General features: G+C 39.7%; 1 protein-coding gene across 4 annotated transcripts in view; it reads right to left on the minus strand.

The window, feature by feature from the left end:
• The window catches only part of pbx1a (pre-B-cell leukemia homeobox 1a), a 66515-nt gene that overhangs the window by 13353 nt on the left and 31563 nt on the right, over nucleotides 1-21599 (minus strand). For all 4 annotated transcript variants that reach the window (XM_053486594.1, XM_053486595.1, XM_053486596.1 and 1 more), the window contains 4 exons: nucleotides 4290-4537; nucleotides 2019-2209; nucleotides 1774-1909; nucleotides 739-898 (listed from right to left, as the gene is read on the minus strand). In XM_053486594.1, the coding sequence (XP_053342569.1) occupies nucleotides 739-898; nucleotides 1774-1909; nucleotides 2019-2209; nucleotides 4290-4537 (735 nt within the window). The remainder of the gene's footprint in view (nucleotides 1-738; nucleotides 899-1773; nucleotides 1910-2018; nucleotides 2210-4289; nucleotides 4538-21599) is intronic.

Consider the following 21599-nt stretch of genomic DNA (forward strand, 5'->3'; position numbering starts at 1 on the left):
ACGCTAGGAATCAAGGAGCGCTATTTGTGCTTTAATGGAGGACGAATCCCTAGATGTTTAAGGGACCGGGACTTTAACTTAATTTGTCCACAAAAAGGCACAGAGCGCTAATCGAATGCGCGCGACTCGCTAATCACTTTCAGGGCCATAATGACGAACAAAAGGTCACGCCGGACACAGCAAGCCATTTACCTGAAGCGATGTTTGCTACCGTTAAAACATACAGGCTAACACAAGCACTAACGCGGATACGAGGAGATTTATAAGTTAATGATGATGAGTTTGTGAAAAAAAAATCTAAAAGAGTAATGTACAGACTGAAGATAAAACTAGAGATTTAATTAATCCACAAATTACTTAAAAAAACAACCAAATAAAAAACAAGAGGTAATGCTGTTCTACAAGAGGTAGTGCTATAGCGCCATCACAGGGCGTTCCATGTCGCTGCACGACGTGCTCTTTGATAAATACACCTATTGAGTATGAGAGGGATTAAACATCAAGGTTGTGCTTAAATTAGGAAAATAATCAACCCCGAGGTGCTGAGCGTGACGCGAACATGGTGTGAGCTGAGCGCTCATGAGTATTACCCATAATCCACTGCAAGCACATGAGACAGAAGGTTAAACACTGAGATTAAGCCATTTCTAACTCTTTGTGAAATAGTGCATGCGGTTAGCTGGTTATGAAACGCACTGACCTGTAATCTGTAGGAGTAATAAAGGGGCGGGGACTCACCGGCCGAGTTGGGCGTGGAGGGCGAGTTCGCCTGGCTGCCCTGAGCAGAAGCGCTGGCCGCGTTAACGGCTGTTCTGGCGGCGTACATGTTCGCTTCCTCCTGGAATTTCCCGATGTTTTTCTTGTATCTGATCCGTTTGTTCCCGAACCAGTTTGACACCTGAGCAGCACCGAACATTTTACACGTCAAGAGCCTCATTTTCCTTCAATGTTTCTTTCCACACACTCTCAAACATCACACAGTCTGTAAAGAATCTGTTCTCAATATTTATATTTCTTGTATGTATTGTTTGTGGCTGCAAATTAAAACATATCCATTAGAGGGCGATACGTGTTAATAGCCGTTAGCAGCGCAAATGAACTAAATTCTGGCCTGCATATGGAAGCATATGGAAACTAGAGTCGGGAAGCTTGAGCAAAAATCCCCTGCGTGCCACCCCTTTCATTCAGTCTCCTTTATCTGCGATTACAGCACACTGTGGTGTGTGATGTATTGTGATCATTTCGTGTCGTGATTCACGAATCGTGGTAAAACGTTGCTGCTCCTCTATAAACCTACAGGTGGCGCTCTAAACTGTTCACACAGAACATCCTGTGTATTAAGAGCAAATTAATTTTTGCTATTACTTTGTTTAGAATCCTAACAAAGTTTTACGGAATCATGATATTTATAAAATCATCACACTTACAGAGTCGCAAATTAAATTTAATAATATTGTATCGCAACAATATTATATTGTGATAACGTACTGTATAGTGATAATGTGGTTTAGTGATATCGTGGTAAGGTGATAATGTCGTATAATGTCGCATGGTGATAATGTCATATGGAGATAATACTGTATGGTGAAAAAGTCGCATTGTATTAATATCGTGTATGATAATGTTGTACAGTGAAAATATTGTACGGTGATAATGTCGTATGGTCATAATATCGTAATGTGATATTGTCACGCGGTGATAATATCGTAACACGGGCTCCCCGGTGATTCCCGAACCCTAGTAATGAGGAGATGTATGAGGTAAGGGACAGACCTGGGAGACGGTGATGGAACACTTCTTGGCCAGTTCCTCTTTCGCCTCCTCGCTGGGATACGGGTTACTGAGGTGTGAGTAAAAGTACTCGTTCAGGATCTCTGTGGCCTGCTTGTTGAAGTTCCGCCTCTTCCGTCTGTGAGAGAGCCGCGAGAGGGAACACAGTGTAGAAGGATTCCGTTTGAGGATGATATTAACGCATGTATGTGTGTGTGAGCACGCGTGTGTTAGAGTGATGGACTCACCTGGCGTCAAGGAAGCGTGAGCGCAGGATCATGACGGCTTCGCACGTGCTCTGTTTGAGCTGCATCTGTATGGAGCTGAACTTGCGGTGGATGATGCCGACCATGCGCTCGATCTCTTTGGGTGAAATGGGACGAGTGCGAGACTGTTCTCTCAATAGGTTCATCACGTGCGTGGTAAACTCGTTACATGCCTAAACACACACACACACAGAAATTCTTTTTTAAAAAAAAGTATAGTCCCCTAACGATCCCTTGTTTAATATCCCTTAAAGACATGGTGAAGCGTTTCCACACGGCTGAGGTGTTCCCTCGAGGATCTCCTCCTCATCGCGTCTGATCCAGGCATGACAGTCAGCGTTCTCTTTAATTACATTTCATTTTACAGCATCGTAACATGTTCGATTTGACGTTTCGTTTTTTACAGGCTACAGTTTTCAGGATTTTTTTTCCACTTGCAAGCGAACAAAATTGCTTTTTTTTTAAATTCATTTAACAATACAATTTCAGGTCATTACTGATCAGATCTGATCTAGATATGTGACACCAGCTATATATACAGTGGTGTGAAAAACTATTTGCCCCCTACCTGATTTCTTATTCTTTTGCATGTTTGTCACACAAAATGTTTCTGATCATCAAACACATTTAACTATTAGTCAAAGATAACACAAGTAAACACAAAATGCAGTTTTTAAATGATGTTTTTTATTATTTAGGAAGAAAAAAAATCCAAACCTACATGGCCCTGTGTGAAAAAGTAATTTTTTGTAATTTTTTTTTGCATGAGGCAAATGGTGGTCACACCAGATACTGACCGTCCCCAGACCCCTAATAAAGCAAAACACTGCACATTCCAGGGTGGCCTTTTATTGTGGGCAGTATAAGGTACACCTGTGCACTACTCATGATGTCAGATCAGCATCTTGATGTGGCACACCTGTGAGGTGGGATGGATTATCTCAGCAAAGCAGAAGTGCTCACTATCACACATTTAGACTGATTTGTGAACAATGTTTAAAAAAAATGGTAATATTGTGTATCTGGAATGAATTTTAGATCTTTAAGAGCATCTCATGAAAAATCGGAGCAGAAACAAAGGTGTTGCGTTTATATTTTTGTTGAGTGTATGTTTAATGTTAGCGAGGTCAAACACAACATCTTTAACAATTTATGATTATTTTGGTTTAAGGTGTTTAGAGTGAAGAGGGCACAATTTATATGTGGCAAAATTAAAGAAAAAGGCTAAATGTGAGATTGAGGAAAAGGGGTGGGGCTTACAGCTGACATCACACTTCTTTGTGTTCATTAAAAGAAAAGTAACAGCACGAGACTGTAATAATAATAATAATAATAATAATATCTGTATAATCTGTATACAGTATTGTTGTTATTATTATTGTTATTGTTATTATTGTAATTAGGGCCCCAAGCACTATAGGATGCGCATGACCCATTTTAACATGCTCAAAAACTCATAAAAAATGGCAGACAGGTTGGACTCTGCTGCCATTAGGATGCCTGAGAGTCGCGTGGCCCCGGGGCCCCACAGCAGATTTTGCTGCATCGCTCATACACACTTGCAGGTAAGCACACAAAACTCGGTACAAATTTAGAGCTCATTAAGCCGAACAACTTTCATGCAGCATGTCCTGGGCTCAACTCAACAGGAAGTCAGTTATTTTGTGTTATTTACCAAAACGCACCGATGGATTTTGATTTACTCCTCCTAGGGAATTTATACGATCGTCACCAAACCAGGCCGACGTTCAGTGACATCATAGTGTGATGCTTATTTTCAAGCATCTGCGGCCGATTGTACACACGTACACATCAAAAATGTTAACACTCACACACACACATACACACTCTCTTTTCTCTCTCTTACACATGCATGCACGCATAAACACACTCATACAGTATATCACACACATACACACTCAATTCACAAATGTTAACCCTCACACACTCACATCTCTCACACATGTACACACACACACACACACACACACACACAAATACACCAGCTTTTTGGAGGTCTTAGCATAAAATTCCCCTATTCACACACACACACACACACACACACACACACAGTTGACAAGACCAATATTTAGGGCCCATGCTGACATTAGCCCTATATAGTGTGTGAAGTGTGCAGATTGTGCGGTGCAGCGGCGATGGCGCAGGGTGCTTGGGCCCGCTCATCGTTGCTTGCAATAAAACAGTTTTATTATTATTATTATTATTGTTTTCTAACATTGTTGTTTTTCCGACCTGTTCGTATTTCTCCAGCTCCGTGTGGTAGATCTGTCGTATCTGTGTCAGTTTCGCTCTGTAGTCCGAATGCTCCACCGAGTTGTCGTTTCCGGTTCCGCCCACTGCCGCGGCGGCGGCTGCTGCGACTGCTGAAGCCCCGCCCCCCTTTTCAGGGCCGGACACGCCTTCTGCTAACAGCATGTTGTCCAATCGCATGAGCTGTGGATCAGGAGGCTCCTCGTCCTGCGCGCCGCGAATACTCAACACTGAGGAACGAAAGAGCAGCACAGAACACACAATGTGAGAAAAATAAAGTTAAACTGACAGTACGGCGGGGCTGTACCGTTGCAGTCGTTTGAATACAGTAATCGTTTCTATAGTAACAGCAATTACTGTTATGATGAAGGTGCTTATTTTTTTAAATTACAGAATAAGTCCATGTGTCCAAGAAATTTCTTGGTAATATAGAATAAGAAACGGTTAAATTAAATATATAAAAAGCTGCATTTTATTTATTTTATTTATTTATTTATTATCTTATTAACCCTTTAACGTTCTGCTCAACTTTTTGGTAGAGCGCAATTTAAATCACTATATCTTACTTTTTAAAGTTAACCCGAATGTTAACCTGAGTTAACTCTACCATTTAGTTGAGTCTGCGCCTTTAAACAGGATGCATATTTAATTGCTTCATTTTATACCATGAGAAATACTGTATAACTGTATAATGGCTCTAACGCTGCAAAAACCTTTGTGCTGTTGCCCCACCAGATGAAAGGTAGAGATTTATGTCCCTTTTCGAGGCACTTATAAATTTTTTCGATTCTTTTACCATGAAGTGACATCTCTACCATTTGGAAGAATTGTAGAAATGGTTGTTATTTCCACCTCAACGAAATAAATGCAAAGGAAAAAAAATCCACTCCTTTTTTTTTCTTAGTGAGTTCACTTTTTTTTAAAAAAAAAACATTAACTTCCAGATAACGACAAAACAACAACATAAGCAAAAAACAGGAACCAACTTGTTTCAAAACACTAGATACTATAAACAAAATTATGATTTTCTAACCGTAAATCATTGTATTTATTACTGATAATTTATCAATAGTCGATCAGTGGTTTAGATTCAGGTTTAGCATCTATGAGCTTTTATAACTGTAGCATCAAAGATCGAGTTCAAAAGTAAAGACTCAGACGTTTGGGTTCAGAGTGACTTCCTGTTCAGGTATCGGCTGCAGGTTACTTTAAGCCCTGAAAGCCGTTTTATGCAAGTTTTATGTAAATATATGTAAAGAACAGCCTCGTATCTCGTACCATAATTCATGAGATCAGACCTGAACGTTTTAAAAGCTCATACAAAATGGATGAATACATGTATAACCTCGATGAAAACGCCAACACGCGAGACTTTAATGGCGTTAATATGAGACTGAAACATCAGCGTGAGTGATGCGAGCTGATCCACGGCCTTCATTATAATCGCTCTTCACCGCGATCAAATCGCAGCTCGAACACCGATCCTGGCAGGAGTGAAGATAATAAAACCGTCATTTCATCACTTCACGCTGTAATCTTGGGTAAATAATTTGCCCTCACCTCCTGCCAGAGCTCGTTTTTCTTCTCCAACGTAGCGACTCACCACACACACATCAGCAATACATTACAACGACTTTATTCCGTCATTCATCAAAAACTCATACGGAATATTCCTCCACTGATCTTTATTACAGAACCATCCATTACTTCACGCAGACGCGGAGACGCCACCGGAGTCGGGCTGCATTAAAAAAAATAAATAAATAAAAACTACGACACGAGTGTATTTAATCTATAAACTCAGTGACAGTAATTAAGAAAACAAACTCATTTAAAAAAATAATTACGAACAAACAAGGATAGTTCTTCAGTTAAAAAGCATTAACGTACAACATTATTTATGATAAGCTAAATAAATACATAAGCCAGTAATCTTCAATTGTAGCAAAGAAATAATTTTAACAAAAATGCAGTTTCCAATATCTTCTGCCTAATATATATACTGTATATTTTAAAAGTGCAGTTCGCTCGTTTTTTTATTGTTAATCAGTTTCTGCAGTTGTAAACGTTCCCAGTAGGGGGCGCTGATTAAGAGTAGTAATAGTGAATTCTGTATTGAATACGGCGCACACTAGTGTTAATGATCCAGTAAAAAAAATCTGAGATGCTGCGTGTGGCGGCAAAAATAAGACAATAAAAAAATATATATATATCAACAGTCGCTTGTTCACTTTTGATAAAAACTCATTTTTTTTCGCATTTGTTTTCTGTTGCAACAATGACGAACATGAAATACATCAAAATTACTGTTCAGCTGTTCGGGTCTGCGTTCTGATTTTGTTTTCTTTGTTGCTGTTTACGCTGTTTATCGTTACATACATTAGTCACCATTAGCTCATATCTGATTCAATTTTATTTGTATAGCGTCAGATAGTGTTTATCTGATGTCGTCGTTTGATTAGTGGTTATAAGGCAGTGTGATTCTGGTCACATGACTATGACGTTAGCAGCACATTCTCAGCTTTAAAGTGGCTACTAGAAAGAATTCTATACAAACTTACTACACATAATGCTGTGTGAATAGTTATGCCGAGCACCACCTGCAGGATTGTAGAGGAACTGCGACATTATTTCAATTCAAATACAAACATGTAGACATTTAACATTCATTCATTCTGTACTGGGGCGCTGAAGGCCTAAAGCCTATACACACACACACACACACACACACACTATAAGAAATTTGGAAACACCAATGAACCTAATAGGCATGTCTATGTGGAGAACATGCACACACACACAAACAAACCCGGGAAAGGACTCGAACCATCGACCCTGGAGGCGCGAGGCCACAGCACTAACCACTACACTGTCGCGTCACCTGACAAATAACGATCTTCCTTTTAAAAAAAGAAGTATAAAACACAAAGTAGTGGAAAGAATCAGCTAGTCGACTCAGGCAAGGTGATAAAGTGAGAACGAAGATTAACACACAAAGACCCGCAGTCACATGATCACCTGGTCACATGATCACGAGTGCGACTCATACAATATCAGGCGTGTATAAAAGTGCTGCTCTGTTTCCATCTCCCACAAGATGTCTCTATCGTTCTTTACAGATTAAAACACACACACACACACACTCACTTCTCTGATAGTTACAAAGGAAAACCTTCCCTTTATGACACAAGCTCAGAAACAATCAGCACTTGATATGTGTGTGTGTGTGAGCTAACGTTATCAAATCACATCATCACATCACATCACATGACCTCCTCGACTATGTTCTAAACAAATGTAACTTAATATATGAAAAAAATAACATACAATTAAAATAATTACTAAATAAATACAATCTGATTTTACCTTTGCAGTCAATACACACACACACACACACACACACACACACACACAGAGCGGCAGGACACGTTCTCTGAGCATCGATTAAGAGGAAAGCTCGGCAGGTCAGGAGTTCAGCGTCAGGGTTCGGATTTCTCCAGAGAGCAAACATCCTGCTTCATCAGTTACTCTTAATTTCATTTCATTTCATTTATATAAATCTCGGGGAAACGCATTACGCCACGCCGCCTCGTTTATTAAACCGCCAGAGACACCAAGTTGTTCATCAGAGTTTGGCGTAAACCTGTTTTTCTTTTTTTTTTTCACTTAAGCAATGTGTCCGATGCCAGTGCGCCAGTTCAGGGTTGTGGGGTTTTTTTTTGTTTATGTTTTTTTTTTCATGAAGTGTGTGTGTGTGTGTGTACCTCTCCTGCCCGAACATCCAGCAGGGCTATGCTCATCTGGAGAAGAACTCTAATGAGGCAAATAATGATTTGTGTCTTCCAAAGAGATCCTCCAGTGAACGAGTAAATGGATTACGTAAATACAATAAATACAGATAATCGTACAATTCCCTTCGCCGTGGCTTAATTACCCCAAACCGACGCCATGCACTTTATTTATTTTGATTCGGTAATGGCATGGCAATCAATTAGGCCGTAATGCTGCCAGCTGCTTTCTGTGTGTGTGTATGTGTGTGTGTGTGTGTGTGTGTGTGTGTGTGTGTGCAGCTGTTTAGCTGAACTGAACCACATTAACCGTTATTAATGGATAAATGATTTCCCTGCTCTCTGAATGCATGTGAGTATGAACTGTGTGTGTGTGTGTGTGTGTGTGTATGTGTTGTTTTTAGATTTCAGCTACGCTTTAGCATATCACACATGTCGATTCAATCTATATTATGATTCTTTAAGTACCACAATTTTATAAATATTTAAATTATATTTATATATATAGATACAAACACACAGAGTCAGGCAAAACAATGTATACACACTTCAGCAAAAGGAAAACTTGTATAAATATATTAGGAAAAATTTATTGTTAAATGTTACACAGTTGACCCCCGGCGAAGTCGCGGTTCAGAGTTCTTGGTCTCAGTTGTTTACGGATTTTTCCTCAGAACCCAACTAATGATTGTTTGTGGAAAAAAGGTTTTATGTTGTTTTCGTGGATAATACATAATTTTATGTGCATTTTAAAGCTCAATATAATAAGAACAATATAATTTACTATTTTTGTAACATAAACATTAACGTAAATTCAGCTAAATTTCCATATAAAATATAATACTCTATAAATGTTTTTGTACTGTAGAAAGAACCCAAAGCAACTGTGGAGAAAAATGCGGCTTGGATGCAGAATTATTATTACCGTATTTACCCTACAGTACTGATACCGTATGCTCTGCCATTAGTTACAGTACATATAGAGGGGTAACATTTAATGTATTTTACATTCTAGCACTGCGGGAGACACAGTAGTACAGAACTGTACAGTATACAGGTTCACCTTTACATTCTGTAGTTTTATTTCGTTTGTTATTTTAAGTGTGATGTATTAAACTGAGTTTAAAATGAAATTAAAATGTTTTGGGACATGTTTAGAATTTAAACTATAAAAAAAAAAAAAAAAAAAGCATTTATAGGCTTTTTTTTTTTGACCACATCCAAAATTCACGCTTTAAAAAAAAAAAAATTAACGATTCCATGGTGCTCTAGGAACGTAACCCCCGCCAATTTCGAGAGTCAACTGTGTATTGATATACAGTATATATGATAATATTATGATAATAATAATATGAATAATATTATAACTTTAATATAATATACATCATACTATTGTCCTTTGTCGTTTTCCATTCCTGTTCAGAAGATGGCGGTACTGTGACTATAAACTTGGCAGAAAAAGAAAAAGCTATAATTTTGAGTATTTGATACTAGATAAAGAATAAAAATCTGACGTGCTAACTCAACAAATGGAATCGAAGAATAAAGAAACAATTTACCTGCACGGCTCATCATTATTATAGTCATCATGTATAACTGTTAATCATTTCAATTATCCATCCGTCGTTTCAAAAATAATTTCTCCAGAGCGGGAGTTTTTTGTTATTTTTTTAACAATAATAGTACAGGTTGTCCCTGATCTACAAACGAATTCCATTCAGGAAGCATGTCCATAAGTAGGATTTGTTCTTAAGTCTGACAAAAAGTGAGTCTTGTACGCCTTTGAAACGAATATACAATGTAAAGCACACCGATTAACGCGACTAAATCTCTGCCCCTTTTCCCCACACTGACATCATGTGGCCAAAAACCATAAGGACATGAATCTCACAGCTGTCAAATGTAACAGTGATGTCTTTAAATCACGAGGGAAGTCCTGGACAACGTTTTGTCTCAGAGCTGTTTTCCATTGTCTTGGACTGTGAACAAGGATTATTATTCATCAGGACAGCTTTACAAGACAGACATTTTTTATCATTGTGCTCCCGGACTGATTCACTGAAACCGGTGAGGTCGACTAATTTCTCCCACAAACACACACACACACACACACACACACACACACAATATACCAGATTTTAGACATTTTATACATTCACTTACAACTGAAAAAATTGTATTTAATTGTAAATATTGATATTTGGTGCACTGCAGTGTCTATTTTTTGTACAATACACGTGAGCTACTTCTGTGAGCTTTGTACGAATATTCGTAGAACCGTTCATATCTGTAAAAATTTATAACTCGAATGTTCATAAATCGGGGACGACCTGTATCATCATTGATGATTGTTGTTGTAATTCATTAAATCGTCTCATTACACCCCTAGCCTGGGAAAACACCCCAGTACTCGACAAGTGAGTAAAAAAATTCAAATAAAAAGTCGTCCCTCGGTACTGTCTCGTTACGTTTCTGTCTTTATTGCCGGTGTGTTTATGCAGAATCGTTTAAAACGCGGAACAAGTGTCATGTTTTTGTTATCCATCACGTAAATACATAATGCATTTTCAGGCAGTCTTCTAACACACACACACAAACACGCGCACACACACACACACACGCGCACACAGACTCCCTGCGAGCGCCTTTAAATGAAAGCATGTTTAATTAATGATGCTGAAGTTCTCCGTCACAATTAAGAAGATGAACGGTCAAACAAGGCAGCAGAGAAAGCCCTGACAGCCACGCTGAAAAGTTTGTCTTCCTAAAGTGCTGCTGAGGATACAGTAACCTCACACACACACACACACACACACACACACACACCTTTACTGCACTTGACATTGACAGATACGACAGCAGGATTTATAGTCGAGCTCAGACACCTCGTGTTTTCTCGCCTGATGTATGGCGCTATAAAAAAATAAATAAAAAAACTGGGAATAAATTAAACGTTTAAAAAATGCTGTCGTTCATTTAAAAGCTCCAACGTAAAATAAATAAATAAATAAATACGACTGGAGGGAGGCGTCGTCTCAAACAGAGATCTCTCCGGCTTGTTTCATGCAGACAGTCGAATGTCCTGATGCAGGAGAGGAGGACGCGTGTAAGCGCCGGGGTTAGAACTCATGACCTTCTGATACGAGTGTCTGTGTGTGCGTGTGGAAGTAAATCTGAGGCGACTAACATGAAGGTGTGTGTGTGTTAAAAAAAATAATAATAATAACATTGCATCATGATAATTGTTTATCTTTTTAACAAAATCAGGGTTCTGGGAACTAATTATTCTGTTAATAGTTCAGATAAAAAAAGGTTCCTCGGTTCCTCTCAGCAGTGACAACGAGAAAGATGAGGAGGAGAAGAAGAAGAGGAAGAAGGGGAAGATGGAATGACGGACAGAATTAGGCAAAATCAGTTAAATGGAAATAAATTGAGATACAGAGAGAAACTGACTAAGAGAGAGAGAGACAGAGGGAGAAAGAGACAGATGAAAGACAGACGGAGGATAATAATAAGACGATAGAGAACGAGAAGAGAGACTGAAGCGAGAGAGACAGACGGAAGGGGAGAGAGACAGGAACAGAAAACTAGAGTGAGACAGAAAGTGAGACAGACAAGGGAAGGTGTCAATTAAAGGAATGAAGGCTGAAGTCTGTGTGTGTGTGTGTGTGTGTGTGTGTGTGTGTGTGTGTGTGTGCTGTTGACAGCTGGCTGGAGTCGAGCTGACAGCCGTCACATTAAGCAGCTTTGGTGGCCTGTACACACACACACACACACACGCGGCTGTAAGTGTGTAAGAGGCACCGGTGCCGCAGTTATTAGCGTTGAGCCCCTGCAGCTATCGCTAATAACAGTTATTAGCATCTGTAGAGTTCAGGGAGAGTTTTACACTGAGCAGAGTTTAGAGTTTTAGAAACCTCCGAACATTCACACTCCAACCATATAAAAACACTGTACAACCACAAAAGAAAATGTGCAACCATCATACAACCACTGAACGCCCACCAAAACCACCGTACAACCAAACACTGTATCCAAACCACCGCAAATCAACCACAGTACAATCACATAAAGCACCATACAACCACCAAAACTACAGAAAAACCACAACCAGCAAAACAACCATACAACCATACAAACTACCAAAACCACTGCACAATCACTGTATATCTATACAAACCACCATTTGCACAACAACCAAACAACAAAAAACACCGTACAACCACTGCAGAACAACCAAACCCGCACTACAACCACAGTACAACCCATAAAACCGTACTACCACTGCAGACCAACCAAAGCCACCATGCAACCACTGTAAACCCACAAAAAACACTATAATACTATACAAAACCTCTGGACAACCACCATATAACCAGCAAAACCAAATATAAAACCACAAAAAAATATAGTACAACCACTCCACAACCACCAAAACCACCACACAGTCATAAAAAGCATGTACCACCCACCATACAGGCAGTGTACAACCATGCGTTTCTGGTGTATCAGTGTGTCCTGTTCTTTTTATTTTAGTTGTATTAAACAACCAGGACAGGGCTGCTGTGGTTTAGCATGTTGTTGTTTGTTTTACAGCATTTTAATATTTAATGATAGATTGTTTTTTATTATTTTTTTATTTTATTTTATCAGTTTTTTTAGTGGTTCGATTGTGACATTCGGACTCATCATCATCAGTAAACACACCGCTTCAGAGTCAGAGAATTCATCTGTGTAGGTTTAAAAAAAAAAACAACAAATCCTCAAAACCGCCGGGATCGTTTACATCCTGAACTACACAGAGTTTCATCAGCGTTATAGACGCGACGTTAAACGGATAAACGTGTAAGAGAGAGAGAGAGAGTACAGGTTTAATACACACACACACACACACACACACACACACACACACAGTGAAATGTAGCGTTATACTCGAGAGACTCAAACAACACTGAAAGTGTAGATTAGTGAAGGTTTATAATAAATGATTCAGAATAAAGTTACGGATGTAGTGTCATAACAGTAATTAGGAATAATAAGTACAGTGGAACCTTGGATTACGAGCATAATTTGTTTCGGAAGTGGGCTCGTATTCCAAAACATTTGTAAGCCAAATTGAATTTCCCCATAAGAAATAATGGAAACTTAAATTATTCGTTCTACAGCCCCCAAAAATAAATACATAAAAATAATTAATAAAAAAAAGTAAAAATAAAACAAATTAACCTGCACTTTACCTTTAAAAAAAGGAAAAATAAATCCCGACAGATATGTGCTTTCGTTTGTGCATGCAGGCGCTGTGTGTGTGTGTGTGTGTGTAAAGCCCCTCTCTGTCTTCTCATCTTACACAGTTTACCATTCTTCCACTCTTTTTACACACACACATGTGCACACAACGTAAACACGGTTTCATAATGAAAAATAAACAAGGAATCTCTCTAATGACCCTCAATTGAGCGACACACTAACGGAATCACTGCTGTAAAGTAAAAATAAAACAAATTAACCTGAACTTTACCTTTGAAAAGAATCGAGACAGAGCAGTGTTTCTGTGTAGAGCAGAGAGAAAGAGTCGAGGTGTGTGTGTGTCTGTGAAGGCGAAAGTAGGAGGGGTCTGTGTGTGTGTGGGGGGGGGGCATGGGACTCAACGCACACAGATACAAAGAGCAGGCTGAGCCTTGAGCAAAGAGAGAAAATGGAACAGCCTCTTAGTGAGAGTTTTTCGTGCCGTTATTTGCTGTTCGACTCGATAAAAACGTCTGAACACGAAGCCATGCGTTTATCAGTGAAAAGTTGTGTCTAAATAATCGCAGTGTGATTTTTTTTCAGAGCGAATCTTACGGCCCTGATATTTTCACTTGCAAAGATATATTTGTTTTTCACTGCAGATGATCCTCGTTTCGTCTGTTTTTTTTTTTTCTCGTCCCCGATCTGATTTCCGTCTCGCACTTCATCAGTTATTTGGAATTTCCTTAAAGCACGAGGCATCGAGCAGCAGAGAATCCTCACAACTACGACGTGACGCACAGACAGAGAGAACTAGCTACGTTTATTTTGTACGTCAATAAATCCTGTGTGTGTGTGTGTGTGTGTGTGTGTGATTGTGTGTGTGTGTTTCACTGCTCGCCTTCAGATAACAGGCTGTTTAACCTGACACAGAGACCTGAGTGATTAACAGGACGGCAAAATCGGAATAAATAACGTACGACCTCTCTGTGTGTTTCTGTGAGGACAAGATAAACCCTGTTTGTGTGTGTGTGTGTGAGTGTGTGTGTGTGTGTTTGGCTCTTAAAGATGGGAAATGATTCCTCTGAGACAGTGACAGTGATCACGGTCAGAATTAATTATGCACGCTTTGCTTCTTCCCGCTCAGCTCATACTGAATCTTACTAATCTAATCCGGCCGGCGCGCCATCATTTCTTCCCCGCCGTGTGTACAAGCGCGCGCGTGTGTGTGTGTGTCTGTCTGTGGCGCCAGCAATAATGTGACTTCGGGGAATCTAAATCCGGTGTGTTCCATACGTCGACGGCGAGCTCGCAGAAATAAACAGAGTCTCGACTGGTGACTCGATACACAGGGTTCTGCGAAACGGATTACGAGATTACGCGAGAAACACTGCTAATTAACAAGATAATTAAATGCGGCAGAAAGAGGAAAAAAAATTATCAGCAAAAAAACGCCTGATATCGACGAGCAATCAAGGCCGGTGTCATTAGATCTGCTCGATAACATCAGACACCGGTGCAGTGTTTCGCCTGATGGAGAGGAATCTGTGTTTCCATGGCAACCGAGGCGGCTCAGGACGAAAGGGTAGTGATACAGTAACGTTCTGTTGAAAAAAAAACTTTAGTAAACACAAACACTGTACACGTGTGCGTACACACTGCATCACCGCATGAGTGCTTTATTCCTCTGATTCCACACACTAGAACTTTTTTTAATATATAATAAAAAATTATATAATAATAATAATAATATAATAACGTTGCACTTTTTATCTGTTTGTCGCTCCTTACACAGCTATAAACACTCGTTCCCTCTCTTTTGTTGTTCTCCCGCTCAAACTGGAGACCAAAAATATTAAATAAATAACAAATCAATCTCAGCCTGTTATTATGAAAACGATATCGGTCTAGAACGAGCGCACATCGGTTTAATCCCACTGTTTCTAAAACCGACCAATCACAACGCAGGACTTAGGAGCGCTGTCGAGAAAGGATATTAAATATGAGCTGGCAACGACAGGTGTGTGTGTGTGTGTGTGTGTGTGTGTGTGTGTGAGTGTATCACTCAGGGGTGTGATTGTGCGTAAGATTGACGGCTCGGTCCCGATCGCGGCCGTGTCGAGGGTCAGACTCGGTGACCGCGCGGCCGTGTTAATCCTCCTCCGGGTCGCCGTGACGTGTTTAAAGACGTGACACACTTCACACAGCTCCGCTCTCTGACTGCTGACGAGTTCATGTGCAAGTAATTAACGGTAATTAATCCTTAATTACCATAATTAGCCGAGTCGCAGTAGATTAAACCACATCTGGAGGAAGACAGAAGGGGGCCGGCGAGCGAGGCGGCACACTTTCATTTTAGTTTTTTTTTCCCTTTTTCTTTTTTTCTCTAGAAAGTGAAATTAGATGCAAAAGTGACTCATTTACACTTTTTTTTTCATTGTTTTGTCATTTCTGATGGTGTGACGTGTCAGAGTCTATGGCGCTCATGTGATGATTGTGAGGAATTTTTATTTTTTTTACATAAAGACCGACAAGGCAAGCATTCTCAAATAACTAAAATAAATAAATAAATAAACAAAAAAAGCTAACTACTTTTTATTTGGTTGATCTTATGTGAGAATAATAAATTTATTTATTTATTTTTCAATTATTTATTTTACAATATAAAAAATTCAAAATTCAAAATTTAGGAAATGTAACCCTGACAAGATAGATAGATAAATAAATAAATAAATAAATATTGTGCGTAAATATATTGTTGGGGAATTTCAGTTTTTATTAATAATTTATTTTCATTTTTTTAATGCAAAATCTACTGTATATGTTTTTCGTTTGTTAAAGTGTATTAAATAAGATTATATTATCTGTAAATTTTGGTTTGTTTCTCTTTTTTACAAAACATGTATGCGAATTTATTCTTTGTGTATTTTTGTTTTTGTTAAGGTGAAAGTAAAAATAATTCATGGATTATTCAAATATTTTTTATAAATATTTTTTTTTCATTTATTTAATTTAATTATTGAATCATATAATAATCGCTCACCCTAAATTTGTTAATTGAATTACTGATATGACATGTTAATGAGACGATAATGAGAAATAATGACATTATTATAAATAACTTTTGACACACAAATAAAGTATATTAAATCCAATATAAATTCTATATATTCTATATATTAAAGTATAATATAAAGAAATTATCTTCAAACTATATTTCTTTTATTTTGTTAAAATTAAAGTAAATATAAACAACACAACCACAACAAGAAATTTTTTTGAACTTTTTTTTTTTGTTTTTTTTAGATGTTTATCTGCTCCTTCTGCTCTGTAAAGCTTCATAACGGCTCTAATCTGAGGTGCTGGTTGTTAATTGTTGATTTCTGAGGCTGGTGACTCTAAATGAACTTCTCCTCTGCAGCAGAGCTCAGTTTAGTTTTTTCTGTCCTGGGAAGGTCTTCATGAGAGACAGTTTCATCATCATCATTCTTGATGGGTTTTACAAACGCACTCGACACAACACTGTTCTTGTAGGAACTGTTCCAGAAAAGCCGACCTTCATGTCTTTAAATAACAACTGACTGTTAGTGTTGTTGCCGTTACTTAACTACTTAATGTCACATGTATTATTTCATAATTTTTAAAAACTAAATCCAGTATTGTTGTAAAATGTAGAAAATAAATCACTAAAGAAAAATCATTGAATTAGAATTGAATTAACATGTCCAAACTTTTGACTGGTCTTGTATTTGCATTGAACTGGTAAAATGTTGACACTCCTCTATAATCCTGCAGGTGGCGCTCTGAACTATTCACACAGCACATCGTCCTGTGTAGTAGGTGCGAACTATTTGCTTAATTTTGTTAGAATAGTAAGAAATCAGGAAAAGTAATTATATAAAATCTCAATAAAAATCGAATCAACACCGAGGAATCGAGATTATATTGTATCGGCCCCGGTGTTAATGCTAGAGTTAAAGGGGTGTGAATGGTGTTACTGGAGATGTTAATAGTGTTAATGGGGGTGTTAATGGTGCTGTTAGTGGTGTTAATGGTGGTGTTTGTGGCGTTAGTTGTGGTTTTAAGTGGGGTTTTTGTTATGTTAATGGTGGTGGTGGTGTTAATGGTTAAAGGGCAGTTTGTGATTATGTTCATTTGTTAACGTTGACGGTGGTGTTTATGCTGTTAATTGGGGTGTTCATGGTGTTTATTGTAGTGGTAATAGTGGTGTTAATGTTATAAATGAGAGCATGAATTGTGGTTTTTGTGGTGTTAATGGGGTTGTGAAGCTAATAAAGGTGTTGGTGTTAAAAGGGTGTTAATGGTGGCGTCTGTGGTGCTAATGGTTACAGGGGAGTTTGTGATGGTGTTCATTTTTTAATGTTAATGGTGGTGTTAATTGTGTTTGCGATAGTAACGGTTGTGTTAATGGTCGTATGTGTGGGTGTTAGTGGGGGTGAAATTAAAGATGCCGTTTGTGGTGTTAAACTCTGGTTTAACCTGGTGTGTGCGTGTGTGTGTGTGTGTGTGTGTGTGTGTGTGTGTGTGTGTTAGTTGTAGTTACTCTGCTCTGAGGGTTAAAGTGAATGTGAATAACCTGCAGCGCTCCGTAACCGCTTGCCGCTCTGCAGGGAAACTTCACCCTTAAGCTACAACACAAGGACACACACACCATATGGCAACATACACACACACACACACACACACAATCGGCTGTAGTGTTTATCTCTGAGATGGCCAGGGTGTATGACATGGGGTCACCGAGGTCACAAACACTCACAGCTCGACCGTGCGAGTGTGAAAGCGCTGAGAGAAAAACTCCAACAGACGAGAAATAAAAACACTCGACGTTTTACATCTTCATGATCTCACGCCATCGAGGAGAAAATAACCTCAGCAGAAACAAACTCGTGTCTGAGCTGTTTTTATGTTTGTTTTTTTAAACTAATTTAGAACATGCCCCAAACTAAACACACGCAGTATCTCACACACACACACACATGTGACTAATGTTTGTTTCGCTGGCAGAAAACATTATTAAAAAAAATATTCCTGGCAAAACAGGAAACGTTTTTAAATCTCAAAATAACTTGAGCGCTCACAGCTGTTGGCCTGCAGTGTGTGTGTGTGTGTGTGTGTGTGTGTGTGTGTGTTTGATCAGTTTATTAATGTACAGATGAAAGCAGGATTAGGCCGAACGCCACACCCCGAGGCCCGGCGTGTGCCACTTTAATCCATTACAATTAAAAATAAACACTGAACATCGCCCATCGCCCCCCAAACACACACACACACACACACACACACTCTTCTATGTCCTCACTAACTAACACACGACCTCAGTGAGTGTATTTTCGAGTTGAAACAAAGCTTTTTGAAACAAGAGCAGGAAACAACGACCATACAAGGAAATCGGAGCGTCAACACATCAGCGCTGGTTTCACACGACCTCGGAGTCGCCACGTGGTGAGCTCATCGTACGCTCCCTGCAACGAAGGCTTTAACACCAAGTGTGACCTCACAAATAGCTAGCTAGATAAATACACAGACAGACAGACAGCGAGATGAACAGACTGATAGACAGATACAGACTAACAAACAGAAAGAGATAGACAGACAGACTGATGGATGGACAGATGACGGGGGATAACTGATGATGTAAGATTAATACACAATAAAAAAGTCAGAAAAAATAAAGAATTTAAAAAAAGCGTTTGTGAGCGAGTTTGTAGAAAATCCTCCATTTTCAGCGGCTCATTATTTCGCTCTGAGGATTAGCGCCCAGGCTAATCTCACTAATTAGCGACATTAGTGAGGTTCCTAAACCACCCCACCCCCACCCCCGGTGTGAGGAGGAGAGGAGGCTCCCCCGGCACGGTGCTCGGCGCTCACCCAGCTCGCTAAAGGAAAAATAATAATAATGAAAATAATAACGGGCGGTAGTGGCGTTAGCAAGGAAGCGCGCGGGGGAAAATGGCAGGCTCGAGGTTGACGGCGCTTCAATCAGCCGTCGACGGTGGTGTATGTAGGTCATCGCAACAGATGCAAATGTGGGTCAGAGGAACTCCTGCTGTCAATCAGGAGACAAAAACACAGCCGGGGAGGTCATTTATCCCCGAACCCATTAGAGGAGCTAGCGGGGGGGCACTTACCGTCTGTCCTTGAGCCGCACAACATTTTCACACATCCTTCTCTCTCCTCCTTTTCTCTCTCTCTCTCTCCCTTTTGACTTGTGTTTTATTTCAGTTGCTACTTCAGGTAATTACAGGAGAGGTACAGTTAGCTAAACTTAGCTTAGAATTAAATTCAATGAAAATTTTTTTAAAAAACAAGTATTAGCTCTAGGAGAGAGAGAGAGAAAATGGGAAAGAGAGAGAGAGAGAGTGAGAGAGTGGGAAGGATAAGAACCAGAAAACAGGACAGATATGGAGAAATATGCTAGCTTGAAGTAGCTTAATGATGAAATGCTGAGGGACAGACGAAGGAAATCGTATTCAGATCGCTCTAAAAAAAACATATGGAGTGGAAATGTGCTTAAAGCTTTTTTACAGTACGGAGATGTGTATTTGATTAATATTTAAGGAAGGAGTCTCCAGTGTCAGTACCGTTCAGGAGAGAGCAGCTCCGCTCCGTCGCTACTTAAAACCAAACACGTTTAAACAAACACAATCCTCAGGGATAAAACACTCTGGGGTGTGCGGTTAAAGAGAAATAATCAACCTGTGTGGTCTAACAGTGACTCAGACGCGGTGCGCGTGGTTCGATGCGGAGCTGCAGGATGCAGACGTGAAAACGTGACCGTTAAACACGTGCGCGTACCGACAGAGCCGAGCGTGAAAACCCTCACCACAGGAGCAAAAATAAACACACGATAAAAATACAGCCAGCAGCTGTGTGTGTGTGTGTGTGTGTGTGTGTGTGTGTGTGTGTGTGTGTGTGTGTGGAGTCCAGCTGAGAAGGCAGGTGTGTAAGAGCTATCGACTTGTCAGTGTGTTTTACATCATCATCATCATCATCATCTCTTGTAAAACATTATAGGATAAATAAAACACTTTGCGCGTCACAACGTTACAGTAAAACAATCAGCGACATCCTGTACTGAAGGTCTGTCAATAAACCATGATACGTACAGCGCTACGTCTGACTGTTACAACACACTGACACTGGAGACTCCTTCCTTGCTATCAGCAGTTACACACAGCTGTGTGTGTGTATACACTGAACGAGCCGTTACCACAGCAACCAAAACCAGCACACTGACACAAACCTGTAATCTTTCCCGCTGCACTAGAGTGAGAGAAAATAAATAGATAGATAGAGAGACAAACAAAAAGATGAACTGATCGACAGAGACAAAAAGCTAGCTGAGTTTACAGACAGACAGCCAGACGACAGATAGATAGATAGAAAGACAGACAGACGAATAGCTAGCTAGATAAATAGACAGACAGTTAGATAGATAAATAGATAGACAGACAGACAGGCAGACAGACTTATCTAGTAGCTAGTAAGATAAACAGACAGACGGGTGGATAGATAGAAAGACAAATAAACAGACATATAGATACAGTAGTAGGCAAACAGGTAGCTAGACAGACAGACAGACAGATAGATGGATAGATAGATATTGACAGATAGCTTGCTAGATAAATAGGCAGACAGACACAGAAAGACAGACAGACAGACAGACAGACAGATATATGGATGGATGGATTGATAGGTGAAAGGCTGGCAGACAGACAGATGGACAGACAGACACTGAATGAGTGAGAATAAATAAACACCTCCTGACCAATCAGAGTCGAGTCCTGAGCAGTGATCTGCTGTCCGACCGTCAGTGATGTCACACACAGTGACACATTAAAGCACTGTCGTCGTGATTTTAGTTGTGATCTTCACCAGCACCACACCCCCCTACCTGCAACGACGACCCCCCCCCTCCATCACGCCACCCCACCGCCCCTCACTCAGACACCTTCAGCGAGACGCCGAGCTCACAGTGAGTTTTATAAAAGCGATACGCTAACAGGCAGTAACTCTTTACCACACCGCTGATATCCGATTGTGGAGCTCTACTGCCCCCGCTGTTCACACTGGTACTGCAGCACACACAAACGCGCGTATCACGGGTCTTTCTGAAGACTTGAAAATGCACCGAACCGAAGCACTACAGGGTGACCAGACGAGCGCCCTCTAGTGTACGTGTCGTTAACAGCCAGTATAACATAATCAGGTCTCTAACGTGAAACTGAGCGGAAAAACATTTATGTATTCCTCA

Source organism: Clarias gariepinus, chromosome 25 (assembly GCF_024256425.1).
Source record: "Clarias gariepinus isolate MV-2021 ecotype Netherlands chromosome 25, CGAR_prim_01v2, whole genome shotgun sequence".
Lineage (NCBI taxonomy): Eukaryota > Metazoa > Chordata > Actinopteri > Siluriformes > Clariidae > Clarias > Clarias gariepinus.